The sequence below is a fragment of the Propithecus coquereli genome, unplaced genomic scaffold (genome assembly GCF_000956105.1).
Source record: "Propithecus coquereli isolate 6110/MARCELLA unplaced genomic scaffold, Pcoq_1.0 Scaffold7, whole genome shotgun sequence".
Lineage (NCBI taxonomy): Eukaryota > Metazoa > Chordata > Mammalia > Primates > Indriidae > Propithecus > Propithecus coquereli.
The window spans coordinates 7,152,503-7,177,171 of NW_012153062.1; the positions used below are offsets into that span (position 1 = coordinate 7,152,503).

General features: G+C 36.6%; 1 protein-coding gene and 1 pseudogene across 1 annotated transcript in view; both read right to left on the reverse strand.

Moving 5' to 3' along the window:
* Positions 1-12,491: 12,491 nt before the first annotated feature.
* LOC105823760 lies at positions 12,492-14,479 on the reverse strand (annotated as a pseudogene).
* Positions 14,480-16,548: 2,069 nt separating this feature from the next.
* EPHX4 (epoxide hydrolase 4) overlaps positions 16,549-24,669 on the reverse strand; it is a 35,719-nt gene continuing 27,598 nt past the window's right edge. Inside the window, exon 7 of the mRNA XM_012661080.1 lies at positions 16,549-17,027. Within this exon, the coding sequence (XP_012516534.1) occupies positions 16,796-17,027 (232 nt within the window). The 3' untranslated portion in view covers positions 16,549-16,795. The remainder of the gene's footprint in view (positions 17,028-24,669) is intronic.

The following is a 24,669-nucleotide window of genomic DNA, read 5'->3' on the forward strand; positions in this document are numbered from 1 at the left end:
AAAAAAAGAAAGAAAGAAAAGAAAAGAAAAAGAAATGTCTATTCAGATCTTTTGCTCATTTTTAAATTGGGTTATTTGATTTTTTCTTATTGAGTTGCTGGAGCTCCTTATATATTCTAGTTATTAATCCTTTGTCAGAGGAGCTCTTTATGTATTCTAGTTATTAACCCCTTGTCAGACGAGTAGTTTGCAAATATATTCTCCCATTCTGTGGGTTGTGTCTTCACTTTGTTGATTGTTTCCTTTGCTATGCAGAAGCTTTTCACCTTGATGTGATTCCATTTGTCCAATTTTGCTTTGGTTGCCTGTGCTTTGGGGGTATTACAGACCAATGTCCTGAAGCACTTCCACAATGTTTTCTTTTAGTAGTTTCAGGTCTTAGATTTAAGTCTAATCCATCGTGATTTAATTTTTGTATATGGTGAGAGATAGGGGTCTAGTTTCATTCTTCTGCAAATGGATATCCAGTTTTCCCGGCACCATTTATTGAAGAGACTGTCCTTTCCCCACTATATGTTCTTGGCAACTTTGTCGAAGATAAGTTCACTGTAGATGTGTAGATTTATTTCTAGGTTCTCTATTCTGTTCCATTGGTCTATGTGTATGTTTTTATGCCAGTACCATGCTGTTTTGGTTACTACAGCTCTGTGGTATAATTTGAAGTCAGGTGATGTGATTTCTCTAGTTTTGTTCTTTTTGCTCAAGATGGCTTTGGCTATTCTGGATCTTTTGTGGTTCCTTATAGATTTTAGGATTATTTACTTTATTTCTGTGAAGAATGTCATTGGTATTTTGAGGGGAATTGCATTGAATCCCCATCAGTGGGGATTGCTTTGGGCAGTATGGACATTTTAACAATACTGATTCTTCCAATTCATGAGCATGGAATATCTTTCCATCTTATGTGTCCTCTTCAATTTCTTTCATCAATGTTTCATAGTTTTCACTGTAGAGATCTTTCTCTTCTTTCATTAAGTTTATTCATAGATGTTTTAGTTTATTTGTAGTTATTGTAAATGGGATTACTTTCTTGGTTTCTGTTCAGATTTTTATAGTTGGCATATAGAAATACTACTGATTTTTGTATATTGATTTTGTATCCTGCAACTTTACTGGATTTGTTTGTCTGTTCTAATAGTTTTTTATGAAGTCTTTATGTTTCTGTAGATATAAGATCATATCATCTGCAAACAAGGATAACTTGACTTTTTCCTTTCTGATTTGGATGTCCTTCATTTCTCTTGTCTGATTGCTCTAGCTAGAACTTCTAGTACTATGTTGAATAATAGTGGTGAAAGTGGGCATCCTTGTCTTGTTCCAGATCTTAGAGGAAAGGCTTTCAGTTTTTTCCCATTCAGTATAATACTTGCTGTGGGTCTGTCATATATGGCTTTTATTGTGTTGAGATAAGTTCCTTCTGTACTCAGTTTTTTGAGAGTTTTTATTGTGAAGGGATGTTGAATTTTATTGAATGCTTTTCCAGCATCAATTGAAATGATCATATGATCCTGGCCTGTAAGGTTTCCACTGAGAAGTCTGGTGCCAGATGTATTGCAGTTACTTTATGTGTTATTTTATTTTTCTTTTTTCTTGCTTCCCCAGGACCATTTCTTTATCCATGACCTTTGGGAGCTTGGTTATTAAATGCTTTGAGGTAGTCTTATTTGGGTTAAATCTGCTTGGTGTTCTATGACCTTCTTGTACCTGAATATTGATATCTTTCTCTAGGTTTGGAAAATTCTCTGTTATTATTTCTTTAAATAAATTTTCTACCCCAATCTCTCTCTCTACCTCCTCTTTAAGGCCAATAACTCTTTTTTTTTTTTTTTTTTGAGACAGAGTCTCACTCTTTTTGCCCGGGTTAGAGTGAGTGCCATGGCGTCAGCCTAGCTCACAGCAACCTCAAGCAATCCTTCTGCCTCAGCCTCCCAAGTAGCTGGGACTACAGGCATGAGCCACAATGCCCAGCTAATTTTTTCTATATATATTTTTAGTTGTCCGGCTAATTTCTTTCTATTTTTTTAGTAGAGATGGAGTCTCACTCTGGTTCAGGCTGGCCTTGAACTCCTGACCTTGAGTGATCCTCCCGCCTCGGCCTCCCAGAGTGCTAGGATTACAGGCATGAACCCCCGCTTCCGGCCCCAATAACTCTTAGATTTGCCTTTTTGAGGCTATTTTCTTCATTTTGTAGGTATGCTTTATCCCTTTTTACTGTTTTTTTATTTTTTCTCTTTTGACTATGTATGTTCAAATAGCCTGTCTTCAAGTTCATTAATTCTTTTTTCTGCTCAGTCAATTCTGCTGTTGAGAGACTCTGGTGCATTTCTCAGTTTGACAATTGAATTTTTCAGCTCCAGAATTTCTGCTTGATTTTTTTCTATTTCAATCGTTTTGTTAAATTTCTCTGATAGGTTTCTGAATTCCTTCTCTATATTGTCTTGATGTTTATTGAGCTTCTTCAGAATAGCTGTTTTGAATTCTTCATCTGAAAGGTGACATCTCTCCATCATTCCAGGATTGGTCACTGGTACCTTATTTAGTTTGCTTGGTGAGTTCATGTGTTCTTGGATGTTCTTGATGCTTGTAGATGTTTGTTGATGTCTGGGCATTGAAGAGTTGTGTATTTATTCTAATCTTAAAAGTCCTGTATTATTTGAACCTGTCCTTCTTAAGATGGCTTTCTAGGTATTCAAAGGAAATTGAGTGTTGTGATCCAAGTCTTTGATCACTGTGGCAGTTTCAGCACTGGAGATGCCCCAAGCCCAGTAATGCCATGACTTTTGCAGACTCCTGGTGGTACCACCTTGGTGGACTTGGGTGAGATACAGGAGAAGTCCCCGGATTACCAGGCAGTCTCTCACTCTCTTCCCTCACTTTCTGTGCTGGGCTGCTGGAGTTGGAGGAGGAATGATTTGGGCACTCCCTTGTGACCACCAGTGCCAGGTCACACCTGAAGCCAGCCCAGTCTCATCCAAAGCCCATGGTGACTACTGCCTGGCTACCTCTGATGTATTCAAATCCCAAGGGCTCTTTAGTCAGCAGGTGGAAAATTCTGCCAGGACTGGGTCCTTCCCTTCGGGGCAGCATGTTTCCTTCTGGATCTAGAAATGCCTTTCCTGTACTGGATCTAGAAATGCCATCCAGGAACTAAGGCCTGAAATCAGGGGCTTCAAGAATCTACTTGGTACTTTATTTTACTGCGGCTGAGCTTATATACTTAAGTTGCAAACAAAGTCCTCTACAGTCTTTCATTAAGTTTATTCATAGATGTTTTAGTTTATTTGTAGCTATTGTAAATGGGATTACTTTCTTGGTTTCTGTTCAGATTTTTATAGTTGGCATATAGAAATACAACTGATTTTTGTATATTGATTTTGTATCCTGCAACTTTACTGAATTTGTCTGTTCTAATAGTTTTAGAACTATTAGAACTATTTAGAATAGTCCTCTCATTTCCTTTCCCCAAGCAGAAGGAATTGGGAAGGGGCGATATAGGCACTGGCTTGGCTGACACCACTGGTGTCTCACTGGGTCACATGCACCCCAAATCCACTGGCTCCAAGCGAGCACAGAGGCAGGAATTGTGTAAGAACTGCATCCTTTGTAGCCTCACTGCCTTACGAATTTATTTCAGGTCCCAGGCTGCTTTTTGTCAGCACTGGTGGGGTGGGGGGGCTAGCCAGAACTCAGGTTTCAGGGTGGAGGATTTTCCTCTGTCTGGGTTGGTCTAAATATGCCCTCTGTGGGCACCAGCATTATTCTGTCCTGTGCTGTGTTTCCCTGTGACAGGGCAGCTCTGAGTTCCAATACAAAATTCCACAATTACTTCGCTCTCCTTCCCCTGGGCACACAGATTCTCTTTCCACCCAATGTGCTGGCATAGCACTGCCAGGGGGTGGGGGAGGAGTGGTGTAGGCAATGCAAGATTGTCTTTTCTGCCCTCTTCAATGCCTCTGTCCTTGATATAGTGTTAAAACCAGGTACTGTGATTGCTCACCTGATTTTTGGTTCTTCTGAAGGTGCTTCCTTGTGTGGATAGCTGTTGAATTTGGTGTTCGTTTGGAGGGAGTATTGCTGGAGGTTTCTATTTGCCCATCTTGCTCCACCCCTTCTCATAACATCTCCTTTTAATGTTGCTAAAATGTATCATTAATTTTCATCTGATAGTTTTATCAGTTGATGATTTTTCCTTGAATCAATTAACCACAGGCTATAAAATGACTTTATAATTCTATCATTCCTTCCACATTTGTTTGCCAGAATTCTTCTGAAAAGAGCTTTCCTTGATCAATTAGAAATATCTGGATATTCAGAAATACAGTTTGCACTACAAAGACAGGAAAAATGCTTAATTCTCTTATTTAAATTATCATTTTTTTCACAAAAGTAAGAAGTTAGTACTCTAGTTAATTCTAATGTGTCTAGCGTATTTTTATATCTTTATTAACTCATAAATTTTTTACATATGTAAAATCTTTTAGTCAATTGCCTTCATTATTCTTTTTGATATTTAAATCGTCCTATCTGGCCAATGGGAGTAACTTCATGTTGGTTCCTGTGTCCTTTTGACACGATCCTTCAATTTTTGATAGCTTCCTTGCTTTTTAGCACAACCAGATGTCCCAGGCTCATCCTGTATATTTCCCATCTCAGCTATTCCTCCAAGGAGGTATAGTTCCTTTTAGTATGGAATGATATTTAGAGCCCACAATCTGGGTGCTAAGTGTGTTCGTTGTTATTGGGCTGTCATTATTTCTAAGCAATACACATTTTTATAAGAAAAAATTAATACTAATATTTCCAATTCAAATTTAACATTACAAGATTTTTAGATTCTGCTTTAATCTGTTCCTGCCAATATAACAAAATGCCTTAGACTGAGGTATTTATAAATAATAGAAATTTATTTCTCACAGTTCTGGAAGCTAGGAAGTCCAAGATCAAGGTGCTGGCACATTCAGTGTCTGGTGAGGGCTCCCTTTTTTCTAACATGGCACCTTCTTGCTGTGTCTTCACAAGTGGAAGGTATGAATAGCTCCTTGCATCTCTTTTATATCTTATATCTAATCCCATTCATGAGGGCTTGGCTCTCATGACTTAATCATCTCCTAAAGGCCTCACCTCTTAATATTATCACATTGGTGATTAAGTTTCAACATATGAATGGGGGGGAACACATTTAGACCATAGTAAATTCTTTGTTTTTAAGTTCTATTCTCTTTATTTTTGCACTGAAAAACTCTTGGTTCCTAACAACATTAACAAAATTACTTATTTGTATTATGCTATAACAATTAGTAGAGTTTCAAAACAATACCAGTATCATTACTAACAATTAGACTATTTATATTCAGTTTAGGGTATTTTGCATCTCTAATTGTACATAGTATAAATTTCACTGATGATGTATAGTCAAAATATTATTCTAGGCCGGGTGCAGCGGCTCATGCCTGTAATCCTAGCACTCTGGGAGGCAGAGGCAGGAGGATAGATTGAGCTCAGGAGTTCAAGACCAGCTTGCACAAGACAGAGACCCTGTCTCTACTAGAAACAGAAAAAATTAGCTGGATATGGTGGTGTGCGCCTGTAGTCCCAGCTCTCAGGAGGCTGAGGCAGAGGGATCTCTTGAGCCCAGGAGTTTGAGGTTGTCGTAAGCTATGATGACACCACTACACTCCAGCCAGGACAACAGAGCAAGACTCTGTGTCCAAAAAATATATATTATTCTAAAGTTATTTGAAATAATTTTTTTTCTGTATGTAGTTATATCACTACCTTGATATATAAATAGGTTCATTTGTTTCAGTTTGATTTTTAGGAATATCTTTGTAGCTTTTTGGTTTAATTTTACTTTTGAATATGTAAAACATTTATATATTATTACCAAAATTAAAACTGTATCAGAGGTCTCATTTCCTTCTCTGTTTCCTCCATTCTGTTACCCTAATGCCTCCCTTTCCCATAGATAATCATTTTTATTAGCTTTTGGTTCATCCTTCCAGTGTTTCTTTTGGGAAGAACTGTATATAAAAATTCCAATGGATCAGATAGTTAAATGTAAAAAGTGAAACTACATATTATTAGAAACAAAGTGGGTAATTTCCTTCAATTACCTGGGCAACAAAGGGGAAAAAAAGGATAAATTTGTGTGTGCTCCATATATTCCATATATTCATATCCTCCTTCTTAAACATAAGATAACATGTGTACTATATGTACTATTCTGCATCTTGCTTTTCTCATGTAACAGTATATCCTAGAGGCTATTCCATACCAGTATAGTAGATCTTTGTCATTTCTTTTCATAGTTGAAATTCCATTTCATTTCACTCAACTGCCATTTTAATTTCTTCTGTGAACTATCTGTTCATATCCTTCGCCCATTTTGCTTTTGGTCTTTTCCCCTCCATTTTTACATGTTGGAGATATTAGCTCTGTCTGTGATATAAGTTGCAAATATCTTTTTCCATTTTCATTTGTCTTCTGACTTGGCTTTTAGTGTTTTTTTTTTTCTATGCAAAAGGTGTTGTTTTGTTTTGTTGTGTTGTGTTTTGATGTAGCCAAATTTATCCATTCTTTTTCTTTATTGCTTCTGGACTTTGAGTCATAAGTAGGAAGATTTCCCCAACTTCCAGGTTGTAAAGGAAGTCACCTTCTTTTTTCCTAATAATGCATGAGTTCACTTTTTATATTTAGCTTTCATTTGGTGGGATTTATCTTGTTATATGGTATGAGGAATAGATCCAATTTTATCTTTTTCCCCACATGGCTATCTAATTATCTCAATATCCTTTATTAAAAGTTGACTTTGCCCCTTCTTACTTTATTTATTTATTTATTTAGAGCAGGGGTCTCACTCTGTCACCCAATCTGGAGTGCAGTGGCACAATCATAGCTCACTGCAGCCTCAAACTTCTGGGTTGAATGATCATCCCGTCTCAGACTACCGAGTAACTGAGCTTATAATTGTGAGCCACCGTGCCTGGCACCTCTCCTTATTTTAGATGCCATCTTTATTATATGCTAAATTTCTGTGTTCCTTAGGTCTATTTCTGGACTTAATTTTATTACATTGCTCAGGTCATCTATTCATGTACGAATACCACAGCTTTAATTACAGAGGCTTTATATACATTGCTTTAAAAAAATGTATTACTGAATGCTCTGTGCCGAAGAGTGAAGGTATAGTAATATTTTGCCTTAGTATTGGTCAACTCCTAATCTGTTCAATGTCTTCTGAGTGCTAACAGCAACAGATAGAACTGATGAAGGTGAAAGTTGTGCACAAACCTCACTTGGACTGTTCTGGGCTCCTCCCTGCGTATGTATAATGGTTAAAATCACAGACTTTATAATCATGATATTGAATCCATTTTAAGCTGTTTATTAGTTGTATTACCTAGTCTACTGGTCTAGTAGTCTAGGTCCATTGAGCTCTAGTCTATTGCTGATCTGTGGAGCTCTCTAAACCTCAATTTCCCTTTAGTGGGAACAAGAGAATCTCATGTGGTTATTTGAAAGACTAAATGAGATAATCCATGTAAAGTCCTGCCACAGTGTATATTATTAGCTTATGACTTACCATCACAAAGTAGTCTTGAAGGTTACCCCTTAGAGTTTTACCTTTTCTCCCACATTGTCTTCCATTCCAATAAGTAATGTCCTTTTGCTAAGACAGCACTTGTTTCCTCCTAGCAGTTAAGTTTTATTAGCTCCACTGACTATGGTGGGTTTATAAGGGTGATGGAGAGGATGAGCACTGATGGTTTTCATGCACGAGGAAGTTGTGATTTTGATATCTTACTGCCATTTTATTTAGAAATAGGTAGCCATTAAGAAATCAAGCATTTATGCTGTCTTTCCAATAGGAATTGTATTACTGGGTAACCAAATAATAAATGAGTAAGAACATCTCTTTATTAAAGTGTTCCAGCTAATAATTGAAAAAGTAAGGGAAATAAATTATAGAATCAGAATATCACCATTTTGCAACCCTTAGTGATTAATAGATCTAGGCAATGAGCATTCATAGTTCATTCATAGCAAACATCACAAAAAGAGAGAAAACCAGACAATATATGTTTTCTGATGAAAAATACACTACATGTATGGTCTTTCCAAATGAGTCAAACCTAAATTTGATCAAGTCTCTGGATTCCAATCTTCAGAAAATACAGAGGACAAGAAGATATGCCAATTTGTACCATAAATACGCAGTTTGGCCAAATACAGATTATGGGAAACTCCACAGATCAAAGCCCAGGTTCTGCAATAGAAAAATTGTAAGCAAAATAAAGTGATGAAGGGAAACCTATAGATTTACAAAGACTTTAAAAATATTTCAATTCTTCATGGGCTAGAGAATGTAGAGAAAAAAACATTGAATGTCAAAAATGGTCATGAATAAACTATAGGGTCTAGGATATGGATAGGATCTATATAGGTCAAGGTTCTCCGGAGAAACAGAACCAAGAGGAGATCTATGTCTATACTATATCTATATATCTATATCTATAATCTCTCTCTCTATGTGTGTGTGTGTGTGTATATATATGTATGTATATATGTATATATGTATATATATATATATATATATATACACATACACACAGATTAATTGATTTTAAGAAATTGGCTCACATAGTTGTAAAGGCTTGATGTAACCAAAATGTTTGTGCCCCCATAATTTTCTGAAATAAAAAAATTTTTAAAAAAATAAAGTTTAAATATTCAGAAAAAAAAAGTTAGATTGTATAGTGGTAATGTCTGGGCCTTAAAAAAAAAAACCCACTATATAACATATACAATACATGTAACAGGGATTCAACTTGTAACACCTAAATCAATTACAATATAAGAAAAAAATAAAACACAACAGAAAAAAAAAAGGCTTGGTGACTCCAAAATCTGCAGGGTGGGCTTCTAGGCTGGAGACCCAGGTAAAAGTTGCCCTTTACATCTATAAGGCAGTCTGCTGGCAGAATCCCTCCACTTTTTCTATTAAGGCCTTAACTGATTGGATGAGGCAATCTGCTTTACTCAAAGCCTACTGATTTAAATATTAATCTCATCTAAAAAATACTTTCACAGAAACATCAAAAATAATCTTTGTCCAAATATCTGGGTACCACGGCCTAGCCAAGTTGACACATAAAATTAATCATTGTAGTCTCAAAATATTCCCATTTGGATGATAAACATGTAAAGATAAACAGGAATGAAGCTATAAAAGTCAGCAAAGCAGTTTAATTTTGGAAGGAAGGGGAAGTTTGTAATCATGATAGGGGTGTGAAGGGGCTTGTAAGGTGGCTCAACAAGTTTTATTTCTTGATCCAAGTGTTGGTTGTGAGAGTATTCATCTTAAAATAGATTCTATTCAGAATATATAATATAGATTATATTTATTAATATATAATAATGATTATTACCTGCATATTTGTTTGGTGTGGTTTTCTGTATTTATTTTATAGTAAAAAGATTTTTTAAAGTGTTATGCATTAAGAGGGTTTAAACAAAGCTATATTAAATATTTTGAAGTTAAATGGTAGACTATAATAATAATGCTGATTTTTTGTGTAGCTATGTAATTAGAAAAAATTTCAACTTATTGAAATGTTTTTAAAAATCTTAATTTAAAAAAATTTTTTGAATTTAAAAAGGAAACAATTTCAAAGGAGTTCTGTGCAAATGTTTAAGTAACAGTATCATTGTTTGAATAAAGATGTAATATACCTTGGTAGCTACTTTTAAGTGAAAATTCTTATTTAAATAAATAATTTCTAATACATTTTTAAAAATCATTGTATTGAATTACATATATAGGTGGTCCCCAGTTATGGATAAGATACATTCCTGAGGAAATCTTTAGGTCAGATTTATATGTAACTTAGATCCCTGATGAACAGTGCATATATGGTAATAATAATAATAACAATACTATAGTGGCTCATATAACAATACTATAATGGCTCATGTGTAATCATAATACAGTGTAATGCTGTAATATTAATAATAATACCTCAATACTGTAATAGTAAGTTACAGAAATTATTATGCTCTTTCTTTTAATTCAAACAAACAGAATATAAAAACAAACTTATACAAAAAGTTTAGATAGGAGAAATTTCAAAAAAGAATGTTAAAGGTTAACACTCACCTAATGTTGCATCAACGCTAGACTAATAGGAATGTTATGCTTATTTTGATATTCTAACCAAATCAATAATAACCTTTCCATTTCAATAATTAATCCACTACACTGCTTAGTAATAATTGGTGCTTTCATTGGAGCACTGCCTTCCACATGTTCCATTATTCTCACTTTATCCTTCATAATTGTTCCCATAGTCTAGCAGCTGAAGCCTAACGCTTTACCAATGAATGATGGCATCTGGCCTTTCTCCAAACGCTTAATTATTAATATTTCCTTTTTCGTTTCCATTGTAATCACCTTTCTCTTTGCTTTAGGCTCACCTGGACTTGCAGTGGACTTTCCCTTTGGAGGCATGGTCATAGGGTAAACACAGACTCACAAACTCCAATAAAAAAGTTAAGACCAAAGTGATGCTGTGTGTAAGCGACCATATGAACAATGAAACCAGTGGCTAGGGAAAGATGCTGCACAGAGGAACCACTCACAATATGTGGGTTTGTTTACATGCGCAGAAGGAACTAGTTCCCAAATTATTTATTTAATTATAAACTATCCTTATGGGGAGCCTGTTCGTAAGTATGGAACGCCGTAAGTCAGGTCATCCATAACTCGGGGACTGCCTGTATGTGAATTTATTATCATGAAAATATTGTGCTGGATGAAGATTACGAAATATCACTTATCCACTTCCTTTTCTCAGGGCAGAACTGTATGGAAATTATTTCAAAACTATATTTGATTTTTTTCTTTCCTTTTCCTTGCCTCCCCCATCTCCTTACCTTTCTCCCAGTCATCTCTTCTTCTTTTCTACTCTCTCAAACTATCAGGAAGCTAAGGAGGTTTAAGCTTTAGGGGCCCCATTTCCGTAAGCCTCTTCCAATGCACTAGGTGGGTCCCTAGCAATGTGTTTATTTGAGTATGTTTTTGTAAAGTTGTCAAAAGTAAGAGATTTTGACCTCAATTGGTGAAGATTCTGTGTCTTTCACCATTGATTAAATGTTTCCTCCTAGATGGTGGTACTGAGTGGCTACAGGCATTTTGGGGATTCAGCCACAATGAAGCTAAGTTGGGGATGCAGAACTTCGGGTTAGTGAGGCATGTTTATTGGTCCACATTCCCTTTCATGTCTAGATAAGTTGTTGCTCCCTGCCTGGGTATAGGTTTCCAGGAATATTTTGCTGATTCATCCTGCACAAGGTCACATCACTATGTGAAAAATGTCTTAAAACAACAGGTATTGGAAATATATGTGTGAGTAAGTAGAGGCTTCAGTTTTCATTGATGCCTAGTCGGAACGAAAGAAATATTCTCAGTAATGAAGAATATGTGATTATAAACACAAACTTGTGTGTGTATGTGTGTGTGTGTTTTTGTTTTTTGAGATGAGATCTTGCTCTGTCGCCTAGGCTGGAGTGCAGTGGTGCAATCATAGCTCACTGTAACCTCCAACTCCTAGGCTCTAGCGATTCTCCTGCCTTAGCCTCCCGAGAAGTTGGGACTACAGGCACGCACCACCATGCCCAGCTAATTTTTTAAAAAACATTTTTTTTTCTGTCAAGGTCTCACTATGTTGCCCAGGCTGGTCTCAAACTCCTGACCTCAAGGGAATCCTCCTGCCTCAGTTTCCCAAAGTGCTGGGGTTATAGGTGTGAACCACCGCACCTGGTCTTTTTTGTGTTTTAATGAGACTCATACAAAATAAAATTTGTCAGAATTCTTGTATTCATAAGTTATGTTTATGATAGTAGCCAGCTTTTCAGAAATTATAATGTGTTGTGATTTCTTTTCTCATTCTAAATAATCACTTTTATACTTTAAAAAAGTCAGGGGGGTGAGACACACCATACAAATACTGTATCTTCCTGATATTTATTTTTATTTTGTCTTGAAAAATAAGAAAATTTGGGCTATGTTGTGAATGAGCAAAGAGGTATTTATCTAGCAGATCTTTTTTCAGAGGAGATACAAATGGTAATTTAATGTATTTCTTTTACTGCCAATAGAGCTCTTAATGAGATATTTCTTCTGCAAAAGTGAGGGAGAGGTGATGGGTTGTGATTTTCCTCTGGCCTTACTTTAGCATTAAACAAAATAATGGCACTAACTAGAACCCTGCTGAGTGAACAAGGTTTATGACTAGATCATTTATTCTTCTACATTTAGGTCAGATCAAAACAACTTTTATCTTAAGAAAGAAGAAAAATGGGCACTATAAAATGCAATTGAAATATTCCTCAAGCACATTTTACATATCATAATTAAGTGCCCATTCCACTTAGAGTGAAAACTATTGAGTTCTTCCTCAAAGCATAATTTTTATTTCAGTCATTGTTCCTACCTAGAAGGCATTTTCACCGTTTTCTGATCTGATTTGTAACATTTGAATACAGTGATTAAAACTGTACTTCTTGGGATAATGATATGTATTGGCTGCCTGGAGGTCTAGGTGTGAATTAAATAACTTGGCATATACTGGATGCTTCAGGGAAAATTTCTTAAATCTCTTGTACGAAATGTGCACTGAGTTCTGTCCAGCTATTTCCTGAAAGAGTCTGGAAACACCGAGATCACTCCAAAAGCTGCCTGAAGTACAGCAATGAACTCCTGTTCCGTTATTAAACCATCCTCATTAAGATCAAAAAGCTTAAATGACATTTGCAGAATCTTTTCAGTGTTGGCAGCATTGCACAGAACAGTCAGACCTATCACATAGTCTCTGAAGTCTATGCTGTCATCATTATTCCTGTCCAAGAGGGCAAAAAGTTGTTTGAAGGGCTCTGAAACTGAGAGTTTTAAATAAATTGGAAATTCTTCAATTCCTGTCTTCCCTCCTTTTGAGGCAACTGCAGTTGCAGCATATTCATCCAAATGCTTGTGAATATTATTCCAATCTAATTTCAATTTCTGGCTAAGTTTTGTAAATTTCACCAAACCAGCGTCCACCGGTAGATGAAGTTTACCTGCAAAAATCATCAGTCTGCAGTCCTCGTAAGTGTGCTCCGTAATCAGCATCCCCAAAGCATTTGCCATGTTGACGTGTACTGTATTGGCAAAAAGAATGGGGTCCTTTTTTTCCTTCATCATTTGGGATATTAACAGTCATAAACTCAATTTCCACCCTGGTGACGGGTTGACTCAGGGTCAACATACAAGCCTGGAAACCCCTGCCACGTCCAGGTCACCGTGTCCACGGTGTTTGGACTGGCTGCACAGGAATACCTGGAGAGAAGGCCCCTAATTTAAAAGTGATTGGACAGGAGTGATTGGTGCACACTCCTGGGAAAATCAGGATCTGTGGTCACTTCGTATGGATGTCACTCGCTTCAGGATTTCATTCCGGGTATTGTTCCTGGAATTGTGATCTTCTTGGGTCACGAGCACTGACTGCATTAACAGTAGGAATTTCCCAGCCTATGGTACATGCGCGTTTTGACTTGCAGAGACCACTGAGGGCAACCCCGCCACAACGCAGGCGATTGCATCGAAGAAAGTGGAGTGTGGTGCTGTAACAAAGATGGGGGTCTCGTCCCACGTGGCCTTTTTTCCTTTCACTTTCACCAAAAACTCAGTGAAAAAGATCACCCCCTGAAGCAGGAGCTTGAGGGCTGGTTTCACCAGTTTTCTTCTCCAAATCTTGTCGGGCTTGGCGGGTTGAGCTGGATGGCCAAAGGGAGAAGCGTGGCCACCGGCCAGAGGAAGATGAAGGCGATGCAGGACCCTCACTGTCGCACCAGCACAGCCCCCATGAGGATGACGCAGGCCCTGCACCACGCACCGATGCGTGTCTGCTGCAGGAAGGGGTTGGCCACCGCTGAGGGTTTAAGGACTTGATCACCTCCAGGGCGATCCCAGACTCCATCACCTCCACGTCGGAGTCCGTTGACCACCGAGCCATGAAACCCACTTCTCAGTAGACGGAGGATGTGGGTAGCCTGGATCTGGGGACAGCCTCTGGCATGTACCCCTCCCCCACATTCAAATGCTTTCTCAGTTTGCACATACTTAACACTCTTAGAGGCAACTGTGGATTAATGGGAAATGATGTGTTACCTTTAAAATCAGAAAAATCAAGGATGGTATATTATGTAACAGGAGAATTAGAATCATATCAACAGAACAATCTTTTTTCTGAGTTTATGTGTATTTTGAAGTTAAAAAAATAATCTTTTTCATTTTTTGTGAACATCTTGCTTTTGACATATATGCTTGATAAATTATTCTCACGTAATTTCTGACATTTATATTATGCATATATTATATACCTAGTAGGGATATATTAATTTAAATAGATGAATATTAATTACAACTTATTAATTTAGGTGCCATTACTAGTAATGTCTACTTACTGTGATCCGTTTTGTCAGTGAGTCAAATTCATTTACTTTCCCTACACATTGATTTCTATGGAGACAGTAATATCTCTTTATCCTAAGAGGCTTAAGTGATGGCACCCTTGAGCCTTTCTGTTTGTTACAAGTACTTTTCCAACTCCATTGAAAATTAGAGGACATTCATTATGATTGGCCAGAATTGGCTACGGCAAGTTTGATTTATAGTCTTAACATTAGTCCGCGTGAACCTGTCAGCGTTCAAAACTGACATAAGTAGCAACAGCAACAAACCTTAAAGTCACCTTTGTCAGTTACAGGTTTTCATTAAAGTCAGGATTACTCTATTGTGTCAACACACAGCAAGTCCTATTCCTTCCTTTGTTGCTGCCCATAGGAAATGATCGAGAGGAAAGCACAAAGTTGGTGTGAAGCAGGCTTTCTTCTATCCTTGTAGCATTTGCAACTCTGACAATGCTCTATAGCAGTGGTCCCCAATCTTCTTGGCACCAGGGACCAGTTTTGTGGCAGACAATTTTTCCACGGATGGGGGATGGGGGATGGGTTGGGGTGGGCAGAGCTCTGCAGCCAGGTGCCTAACATGCTGCCAACTGGTACTAGTCCGAGGCCTGGGGATTGGGGACCACAGCTCTATGGAATATTCCTGTTTGCTAATTGCTGATTTGAACTCCTTTTCCCAGAATTAAAGGTAAAGTTGTAGGTTTCTGAGAGATGTTTCCATCTATTGAAACACACCAATTTACTGCTAAAACAGGAAGAGAGTGTTGTGGATACCAAAGTCTGTTAGATGGAATTGATGTAAGTAGAAAGATAATAGGTTTTCCAGCCAGACGCATCTAGGTCAGATCCTGGCTCCAGCACTTACACTGGGGCATTGGCAAAGTTATTCATTAGACCTCATTTTTACCATCTAGAGATTGGTTGCACTTTCTACCTTGCAATGTTGTTATGAGGGGCCAGTATAATGTATAGAGAGAATTGGGCTTTTATTGTAAATACAAGTTGCTATGATACAATAATGAGAATTTTTAGGCACATTCTACTCTTCTGTCACTATCAGAACCATGCTTAGTGAGGGAGGCATTCCTTTCACCAATGTAGGGCTTATTCGGAAACACTGTAGTCTCCAACGTGCTTTTATTTGGCAATGTTACTGGCTGTCTCTCATGTCCAAGGAGAACAACCCAAGAGTAGTAGTTCCTTGAGCTAGTATTGTTCTCTATTCTGTAACTCTCTTCCCACTGTCATTAGTAATGATCATTTCTACTCTTGAATACTTGTTTGACTGCATTCAGTGTATGCTTAACAGAAACTTTCATGTTGCCATGTCATCTTTTTTTAATATTTTCCCCATAGTGCCTAGCAGTATGTCAGATATATTATGTATTCATTAAGCAAATATTTACTTACTGTAGGCCTACAATGTGCCAGGCCCTTATTCTAGACTCTGGGTATATATCAGTTAACAAAACAATAAAAAATCCCTGCCCTGTGGAACTTAGATTCAAATAGTGCACATAGGAAGTACAGTATCAATTCTTGTTGCATTGAATAGGGCAAAAGGACATTTTGATCCTTTTTCTAAATCTCTCATGAATTAAGCTGGAGAACTGAGGCAAGTAATTTAATAAATATGCTCCCCTACTTCATAATGTTTAAAAACTATATATGTATAAATATGATATGTATATGAGAGTCTCCACATCATCTCTTGATGTGGCAAGATGTCAGTTTTAAAAACAGCTTAATCTTCCATAAATAGTAATTATGGCCCATTTTAAGGATGCATATTCATCTAGTTATATCTGCCTTCAAGCTAATAGATATACTATATCTACTATAAATCCAAGAGATGTGATAATAGAATTTTTAATGGTTAAAAAAATAGTAAAAAGAACTTTTGAACAATGAAACAAAAATTTATACCATTGCAGGTTTGCCTTTTAATATGGCACAGCTAATCTTTAATATTCATTTGTAAAAGGCACCATATGTTAACAGAGTAAAGAAAGCAAGAAACCAAAACTGAGCCATTTTCCCCAACTTCCTTCTTATACAAGCGTATACATTTTAAGGCAGATGCTTTTCTGTGCAAAATACAACAGAGGAAAATCAACATTATATTACATGTTCACACACTGAGATTTTTTTCAATACCATTTGTTAGGATATTTATTTATGTTAAAGCATATTAAAACAATTTTTCCCAATAAAATGTAAGGAAGTCGATGAACAATTTTTAAAAATTATTTAGAGATTTCATTATAGACCCCACACACAAGATAAAGAAAAGTCAATCTTTTTTTCTTGTTTCTTCTTTTAGAAATGTCCATATCAATGTGTTCACTATGTCAGGTTGGTCTTGCTGAAGCCAATGACTGGCTTCTGACAAAATAGTTAGCCTGAAATAGTTTTTAACATAAATCTTTGTGACTTCGGCCATCTCAACCTCCATAAATGCGTCTTTCTCTCCCCACAGTAGTAGTGTTGGAGTGGTCACCAGGTGGTGTTTGAGAGGCAGGCAGCTATAAAAACAAGACACATGGGCTTGAGATTCATTGCAAAAGTTAAGATAACATTTTCCCACAATGTTCTGTGAGGCCATGAATTCTCAAAGGGGGCAATATTGCCTCCAAAGGGGCAAAAATTTGTTCTTGGGAGGGTGAAAAAAAATCTTACTCTTTATACATATAAAGCATGGATATACATACAGTATATAAACAGATATTAAAATTTCACGGGGTGGGGGTGATTAAGAAAACAAAATGTCTAAAAAGGGCTCCTTAGGGAAGTGATAATGAAGAAATGGTTGAGAAACTGCATTATGCAATCAACCTGTACAATAAAAAATTTAAAAGGCTATTTAAGAAACGGTACAATAAATTTTTAAATTGGATGAGCTTAGCAAAATTTATAATGAAGGCTATAAATTAAATGTAGAATTCATGACTATGAGAAATAATTTTCTTTACAAGGATACCAGAATTTCTGAATGGTGTGATGAAAGAGAGCTTTAAACTGCGTTACTGTTCAAATATATTTTAAATTGTTCTTAGATAATCTGATGCATTTTATGTGAAAATTGGAGCTAAAAATCAGAAAATATATATGAACTAAGCTTTAATATTATGTATACTTTATTTATTTATTTATTTAGACAGGGTCTCACTGTGTTGCCCAAGCTAGAGTGCCGTGGCGTCAGCCTAGCTCACAGCAACCCCAAACTCCTGGGCTCAAGTGATCCTCCTGCCTCAGCCTCCCAAGTAGCTGGAACTATAAGCATGGGCCACCACGCTCAGCTAATTTTTTAAAAACTATTTTGTAGAGACAGGATCTTGCTATGTTGCTTAGGCTTAAAACATGAAGTTTTTATTGCCTATTTTCTTAAATACAGAAAAATATAAAAATAAAATCATGTATAATTCTATCATCAAAAAATATTCTTTTGGTCATTTTCTATGCATATATTAATATTTGAAACCATACTATAAATACAATGCTATAAATATACACAATTACATATGGTATACATATCCAAATTTCACATTAAATTATACCTTAGGAATTTTCTCATTTCATAACATTTTTAAAAAATAAATGTAAGAGATATTATTTTTATGGTATAGTAACCCATAAATGACTTGACTATTCCCTTATAATTGAATATTTATGTTTTGTATTATTTCCCCCTGTTTTACGTGATGCTATAATAAGGATTTGGTGCCCAGATTTTTGTTGGCATTTCAGATAATTTCTTTGGGCTAGAGCTCTGGAAGTGGAATTCCTAAGCTAATGGGTATAAATATTTTTAAAGCTTTGACACCTTTTTTACACTGTTTTTCAGAAAGGCATGTAGTAGTAATTATACTCCTATTAACTAAGAATGAACATCGAATTAGATGCTCTCCAGCACTGAGTCACATTTTTGCTGTTTAACCAAAAGCTTGGAGTTGATAAGATGCTGCCGAAATGTACAAGATATCACACATGCCCACCAAAGACTTAACTTTTGACTCCCATGCAAGTGGCCATCATTTGGTTGTAATAGTCCTAGAAATTAAGTTCTTTGTGAATAGATAAATTAATAGAAAAATGTTTGGGGTTTTCTTGTTTTTTTTTGTTTTTTGGTTTTTTTTTTTTTGAGACAGGGTCACACTCTGTCACCTAGGCTGGAGGTACAGTGGTGTGATCATAGCTCACTGCCACCTCCAACTCCTGGCCTCAAGCAATCTTTCTGCCTCAGCCTCCCAAGAAAAATGTATTCTATACTTAATTATTGATGGATGGATTTCTATACAAACTTTCAAGGCACTTAAATTCTAGAGCATATAAAATGTTCAAAAATGTTTTCTAACAGTTATCTGCCTACTTTAGCAATATCTATGCATGTAATAATTGAATTAGTAAGGTAAAGGGAGTTTTGAAAGACTATCAGTCAAAAAGCAAAGGCAACTACAAATTCTTCACCAGATCCAATTGGGGATAAAAGGGAAGAGTTTCCAGAAAACTAGGAAAAAAAAAAAAAAGCATATTCTCTGGTTCTGAAGTTTCAAACAGCTAAATTTCACATGAAATATACGTTACACATAAAATAAAGTAAAACTTGAATGTTTTCAGAGAGTAGGTTTTAGTATATTAAGCCAAATACTTATTGGGAAGTACTTAATAAAGCATTTCTGATTAAAAAGTGACTAATCTTAATAAGTATAGAAACAATTTGAAAAATCTAAAAAACTGTAACAATTAGTAAAGATTATTGGCTGGGCGCGGTGGCTCACGCCTGTAATCCTAGCACTCTGGGAGGCTGAGGCGGGCGGATTGTTTGAGCTCAGGGGTTCGAGACCAGCCTGAGCAAGAGCGAGACCCCTGTCTCTACTAAAAATAGAAAGAAATTAATTGGACAACTAAAAATATACAGAAAAAATTAGCTGGGCATGGTGGTGCATGCCTGTAGTCCCAGCTACTCGGGAGGCTGAGGCAGGAGGATCGCTTGAGCCCAGGAGTTTGAGGTTGCTGTGAGCTAGGCTGACGCCACGGCACTCACTCTAGCCCAGGCAACAAAAGCGAGACTCTGTCTCAAACAAACAAACAAAAAATAATATTATTGCTCCATATTGTTAACCATTTAGCCTATTAAAATGTATTTTAACATACCTATTTTGAATTAGTCTGAATGTAACATGTTACTCCTCCAAACTGAGTTATCAGCTGATTTGCAAGTATTAAGGCAGAAGTTTCCAGATTATTATACATTCCATCATCACTTTTTACGTGGAAATATTTCATTACTTTGATTAGAAAGTAATGTAGAAAATAAGGTCCACATACTCACCATTCGGCTTAAAAAATAAAACATTGCAAATATTATTGCATCTTTCTGCTTACCTTTCCTTGATACCATTTCTTTTCTTCACCTTGCCCTAAAGCAAGTGAAGATGTGGTCCCCTGACCAGCAGCATCAGCATCACCTGGGAACTTGCTAGAAATACCAATTCTTGGGCTCTATCCCAGACCTACCGAATCAGAAACTCAGGGTGGGGTCCATTCATCTGGATTTTAACAAGCCCTCCAGGCGATTCTGATACACACTAGTTTAAGAACCACTGCCCTGGGAGTAATTGTTAGGCTGAATTTAGTTCTTACCATCTCCATGAATGTTTTTGAACTTTTATTATATGTGTTAGGATTCTTCTTCTCCATTCTTCTAGTTTTCATAAGGAGAGATTTTCCTTAAGGCCTCCTGGGTCCTTGCCCCACCCCTGTTTGGTAAGTGAGAGCTGTTGGTTCAGGGTTCTAGACTGTTTACATCTGTCAAATAATATGTTCTGAGGGTAAGAGATTTAGTCTCTTTCTCCACTTCACTCTACCAGATTAGTGGGAAGCAGTGACCTAGGGGATAGGGGAGGGAACATTTGCTCTGCCAACGTTCCCATGGATGAACTGTTCTAAAGTCTAGACTGGCAGTAAAGAGGTAGCAAGACCATTGTGGTTGTCATATTAAGCCATAGCCTTCGGTCCAGCCTTTATCAGTAATTAAAATGATAGCTTGGTTTTCATCTGCTGACTCTTACTTGATTTCTCAACTGGTTCAAAACTTGGGCAGGAAAAAAGAGGTGCTATTTGTCAGATTCCCCCCAAATACCCAACAATACATATATTTCTACAAACAATTCATAGAGATGTTTTGAATGTTTTTAAACTTTATATAAATGGTATCATACTATATATATATCCTTCCACAACTTGGGTTTGTTTTTTGTTTTGTTTTTAGAGACAGGGGTTGCGGGGGGCTCTCACCACATTGTCCAGGCTGGATTCAAACTCCTGAGCTCAATCGATCCTCCCAACTTAGCCTTCTGAGTAGCCAGGACTACTACAGGCACATGCCAGTACACCCAGCTCCCACAACTTGTTTTTGTTTGTTAACATTATATTGTTGGGATTTATCCATTGATGATACATGAAGTTAAACTTCATTCATTTTCACTCCTATATAGAATGCCATCATATGATTGTACCACAACTGATCCATTCTCCTGTTAATGGACATTTAAAAATTTTAGGCCGGGCGCGGTGGCTCACGCCTGTAATCCTAGCTCTCTGGGAGGCCGAGGCGGGCGGATTGTTTGAGCTCAGGAGTTTGAAACCAGCCTGAGCAAGAGCGAGACCCCGTCTCTACTAAAAATAGAAAGAAATTATTGGACAACTAAAAATATATAGAAAAAATTAGCCGGGCATGGTGGTGCATGCCTGTAGTCCCAGCTACTTGGGAGGCTGAGGCAGGAGGATCACTTGAGCCCAGGAGTTTGAGGTTGCTGTGAGCTAGGCTGACGCCACAGCACTCACGCCCAGGCAACAGAGCAAGACTCTGTCTCAAAAAAAAAAAAAAAAAAAAAAAATTCAAATTATTTCGGTAATTCGAATAATACTGAACTCATTCTTGTACATGTCCACTTGTGCACATGTGTAAGAGTTTCCTTACAGTGTATTCTCGATATAGAATTGCTTCCTCAGAGTATATGCATCTTCAACCTTATTCGATGTTGTCAAGTTGTTCTCCAATCTGATTGTATGCTCCACAAGCAGCTTATGAGAATTCTCCTTGCTCCACATCACTGTCAACACTTGCTCTCAAACAATTAATTTTTTTCCAATCAAATGACTGTGAAATACTTTTCACTTACCTGATGTGTTAGATATTGCTCCACAAAGGTTCTTTAGCAGAACAAATGGCCACCCAGAAAAAAGACTGACTACATTTCCCAGGCTTCCCGCAGCTAGGTGAGGATACGTGGGCTATGAGAAATGATGTGCTAACTTCTAGGCCTTGCCCAGCATGCCCTCCCTGGCCCTTTCCACCTCCACTGACTGAAATGCAGATGTGGCAGTAAACCATCTTGGGCCACACAGAAAAGGGCAACACCCTAGGGACAGCAGAACAACACCCTAGGGACACCTAGGCCTCTACCAAGAGTGACTTGACAGCTTTGATGATTTCATGGAGCAGAGCCACCTCATCAGCCTAGACTTTTGCTTGTGAAAGAAATTTCTATCTTGTTTATGCCACTGTTATTTTACATCTCTATTATAAGCTGTAAAACCTATGTTCCATATCTGATTACCAGTAATTTGAGCATCTTTCATGTGTTTATTGACTGTTAGATTCCTTTTTTGTGAATTGCCTTTTCATATCCCTTACCCATTTTTCACTGGGCTACCTTTTTCTTATTGATTTGGGGGCATTCTTTATAAACTCTGGCTATTATTAATTCATGATTATTTGTGTACTGCAAATAACTTCTCCCCATCTGGGGTTGCCTCATTATTTTGTGCTATCTTTTGATATATAGACATTTTTTAATATTAGCATAGTCAAATTTATCAAGCTCTTTCATAATTCGAGCTTTGTGCCTTATTTAAGAAACTTTTCCCACCTGAGGTTATGAAAGTTTGATTTTCAAAAGCTTTATCTTCTAGACATTTGAAAGGTTTGCTTATCATATTTGGATTTTTATTTCCCTAAAGCTTATCATTTTGTTTGGCAAAATATTGGGACCTAATTTCATTTTATTCTATATGGATATCCAATTATTTCAACAACATTTATTTAATCTTCACCACTGATTTAAAATGTTACAGCTGTCATACCAAGTTCCCATATATATGGTTCCGTTTGGGGGCTTTTTTTCTGTTTCATTAGTCAATTTGTCCATCCCGGAGTGAATATCATATTCTATTTATTTTATAGCCTTATTATAACCCTTGATGTCTAATAGGGGTAGTCGCCCACCTATTCTTTTCTTTAAAATGAATTCTTGGCCCTATGCTTTCCCATATAAATTTTAGAATCAGCTTGTCAAGTTTCATAAAACATTTTCCTGTGGTTTTGATTAAAGTTGAATTTTTAATTAGGGGAGAAATCAAGACTTTATGATATTGAAGTTTTCCACTCATAAACATGATAAACCAGGGCTAGTGTTCAGTAGTTTACATCTGCAAGTCCGTATCAATTGTGAAGTTATTAAAATACCTCTCTACTTTTGGTAAATAGGCACTGTTCTGAAACTATATTCGTTACTGTCTTACAATAAGTTTTGATAATCCATAAGGGTTATCTTTTGTTAGAATCATTCCTATATACCTTATAATTTTTGTTGCTTTGGCAGGGCATCTATTTAAGAAATATATGTTTTCTAACTTTTTTTGGTTTATAAGATATAATTTTGTATATTGAACTTTTATACAACAACTTCACTGAATTATTTTAATTTTGATAATTTTTCTGTAGATCTCTTGGTTCTTCTAAATCTATAAATGCATTATTTATGAGTTATTACAGTTTTGTTTCTTCCTTTCCCAATTCTTTTTTTCTTATCTTACATGTTGGCTAAAACTTCCAGTACCCAATAGAGTGGTGAATAGAAGCAGTTATAGCACTTAAATTTGTCTTTTTTTTTTTTTTTTGGTAGAGACAAAGTCTTGCTATTTTGCCCAGGCTGGTCTCGAGTGACCCTCCTGCCTTGCTTCCCAAAGTGCTGGGATTATAGGCATGAGCCACCGTGCCCAGCCCCAAGTTTATTTTTTATTTTTAAAGGGAATGCTTTTAGTATTTCATCACAAAATGATGTTTACTATAGGTTTTCAGTAGACAGAAGTTCTCTTCTTCATTGTTGTTGTAACGGAACCATAATATGATTAACAGAAAGACACCAACAGACACAGAGAATATCAAGTTTAAGCAAAGGAAAAGAAAACTTATGAAGATGGTTTCATAAAGTAGGCGATAACATCATACTCTCTCAGATAGAGGTAGGACTTCCCAGGTCCTCCAAAGTTCCCCATGGTAATACAATTGTGGAAAGTACCACAAAGTAAGTATTCCATGGAGGTTTTGTATCCTCTTGGCCCCAACTCCTGAAGAATCTTTTTATGTGCCTGCCAAGTTCTCCAGGTACAAATAACCGGTGCAGAACACCCTCAGTACCTTTTTTTCTCCCTCAGACAATTGAGTGAAGCAAAGATAAATTTCCCAGAAATAGCCCTTCAGTAGATTCAGGCTTATCTGGCCTATCTGAGGCCCACTCCTATATCCTCTATTTCTGGATTACTAAGAATTGTTGCATGAATATGTTGAATTTTATTAAATGCTTTTTCTTAATTGATCATATTTTTCCCCTTTAATCTGTTAATTTGGTGAATTAAATTAATAGACTTTTTAATGCTAATTCCTTGGTTTAATTTTTTAATGCATGCTGAAGTCAGTTTGATAATATTTTATTTTGAATTTGTGGATCTATATTTATAACTTAAATTGACCTATAATTTGCCTGCCTTATACAATCCTTGTCTTGTTTGGTATGAAAGTTATATTAACTTCATAAAATGAGCTGAAGCATATCTTCTTTTTATAATGTCTAAAAGAGTCTATTTAAGAGTGGGATTTTCTGTGGTAGAACTTACCTGTAAAACCATCCAGGCTTATTATATGTATGGGTGTATATTTTTGTGTCTATGTGTATTTTGTAGAGATGCTTTAAATTATTACTCCCAGTTCTTTAATGGCTATGAGACTATTCAGGTTTTTAAATTCTTCATGAGTCAGTTTTGAATGTTATGTTCTTCTTAAAAAGTGTCCATTTTGTCAAAGTTCTAAAATTCGTTAACTTA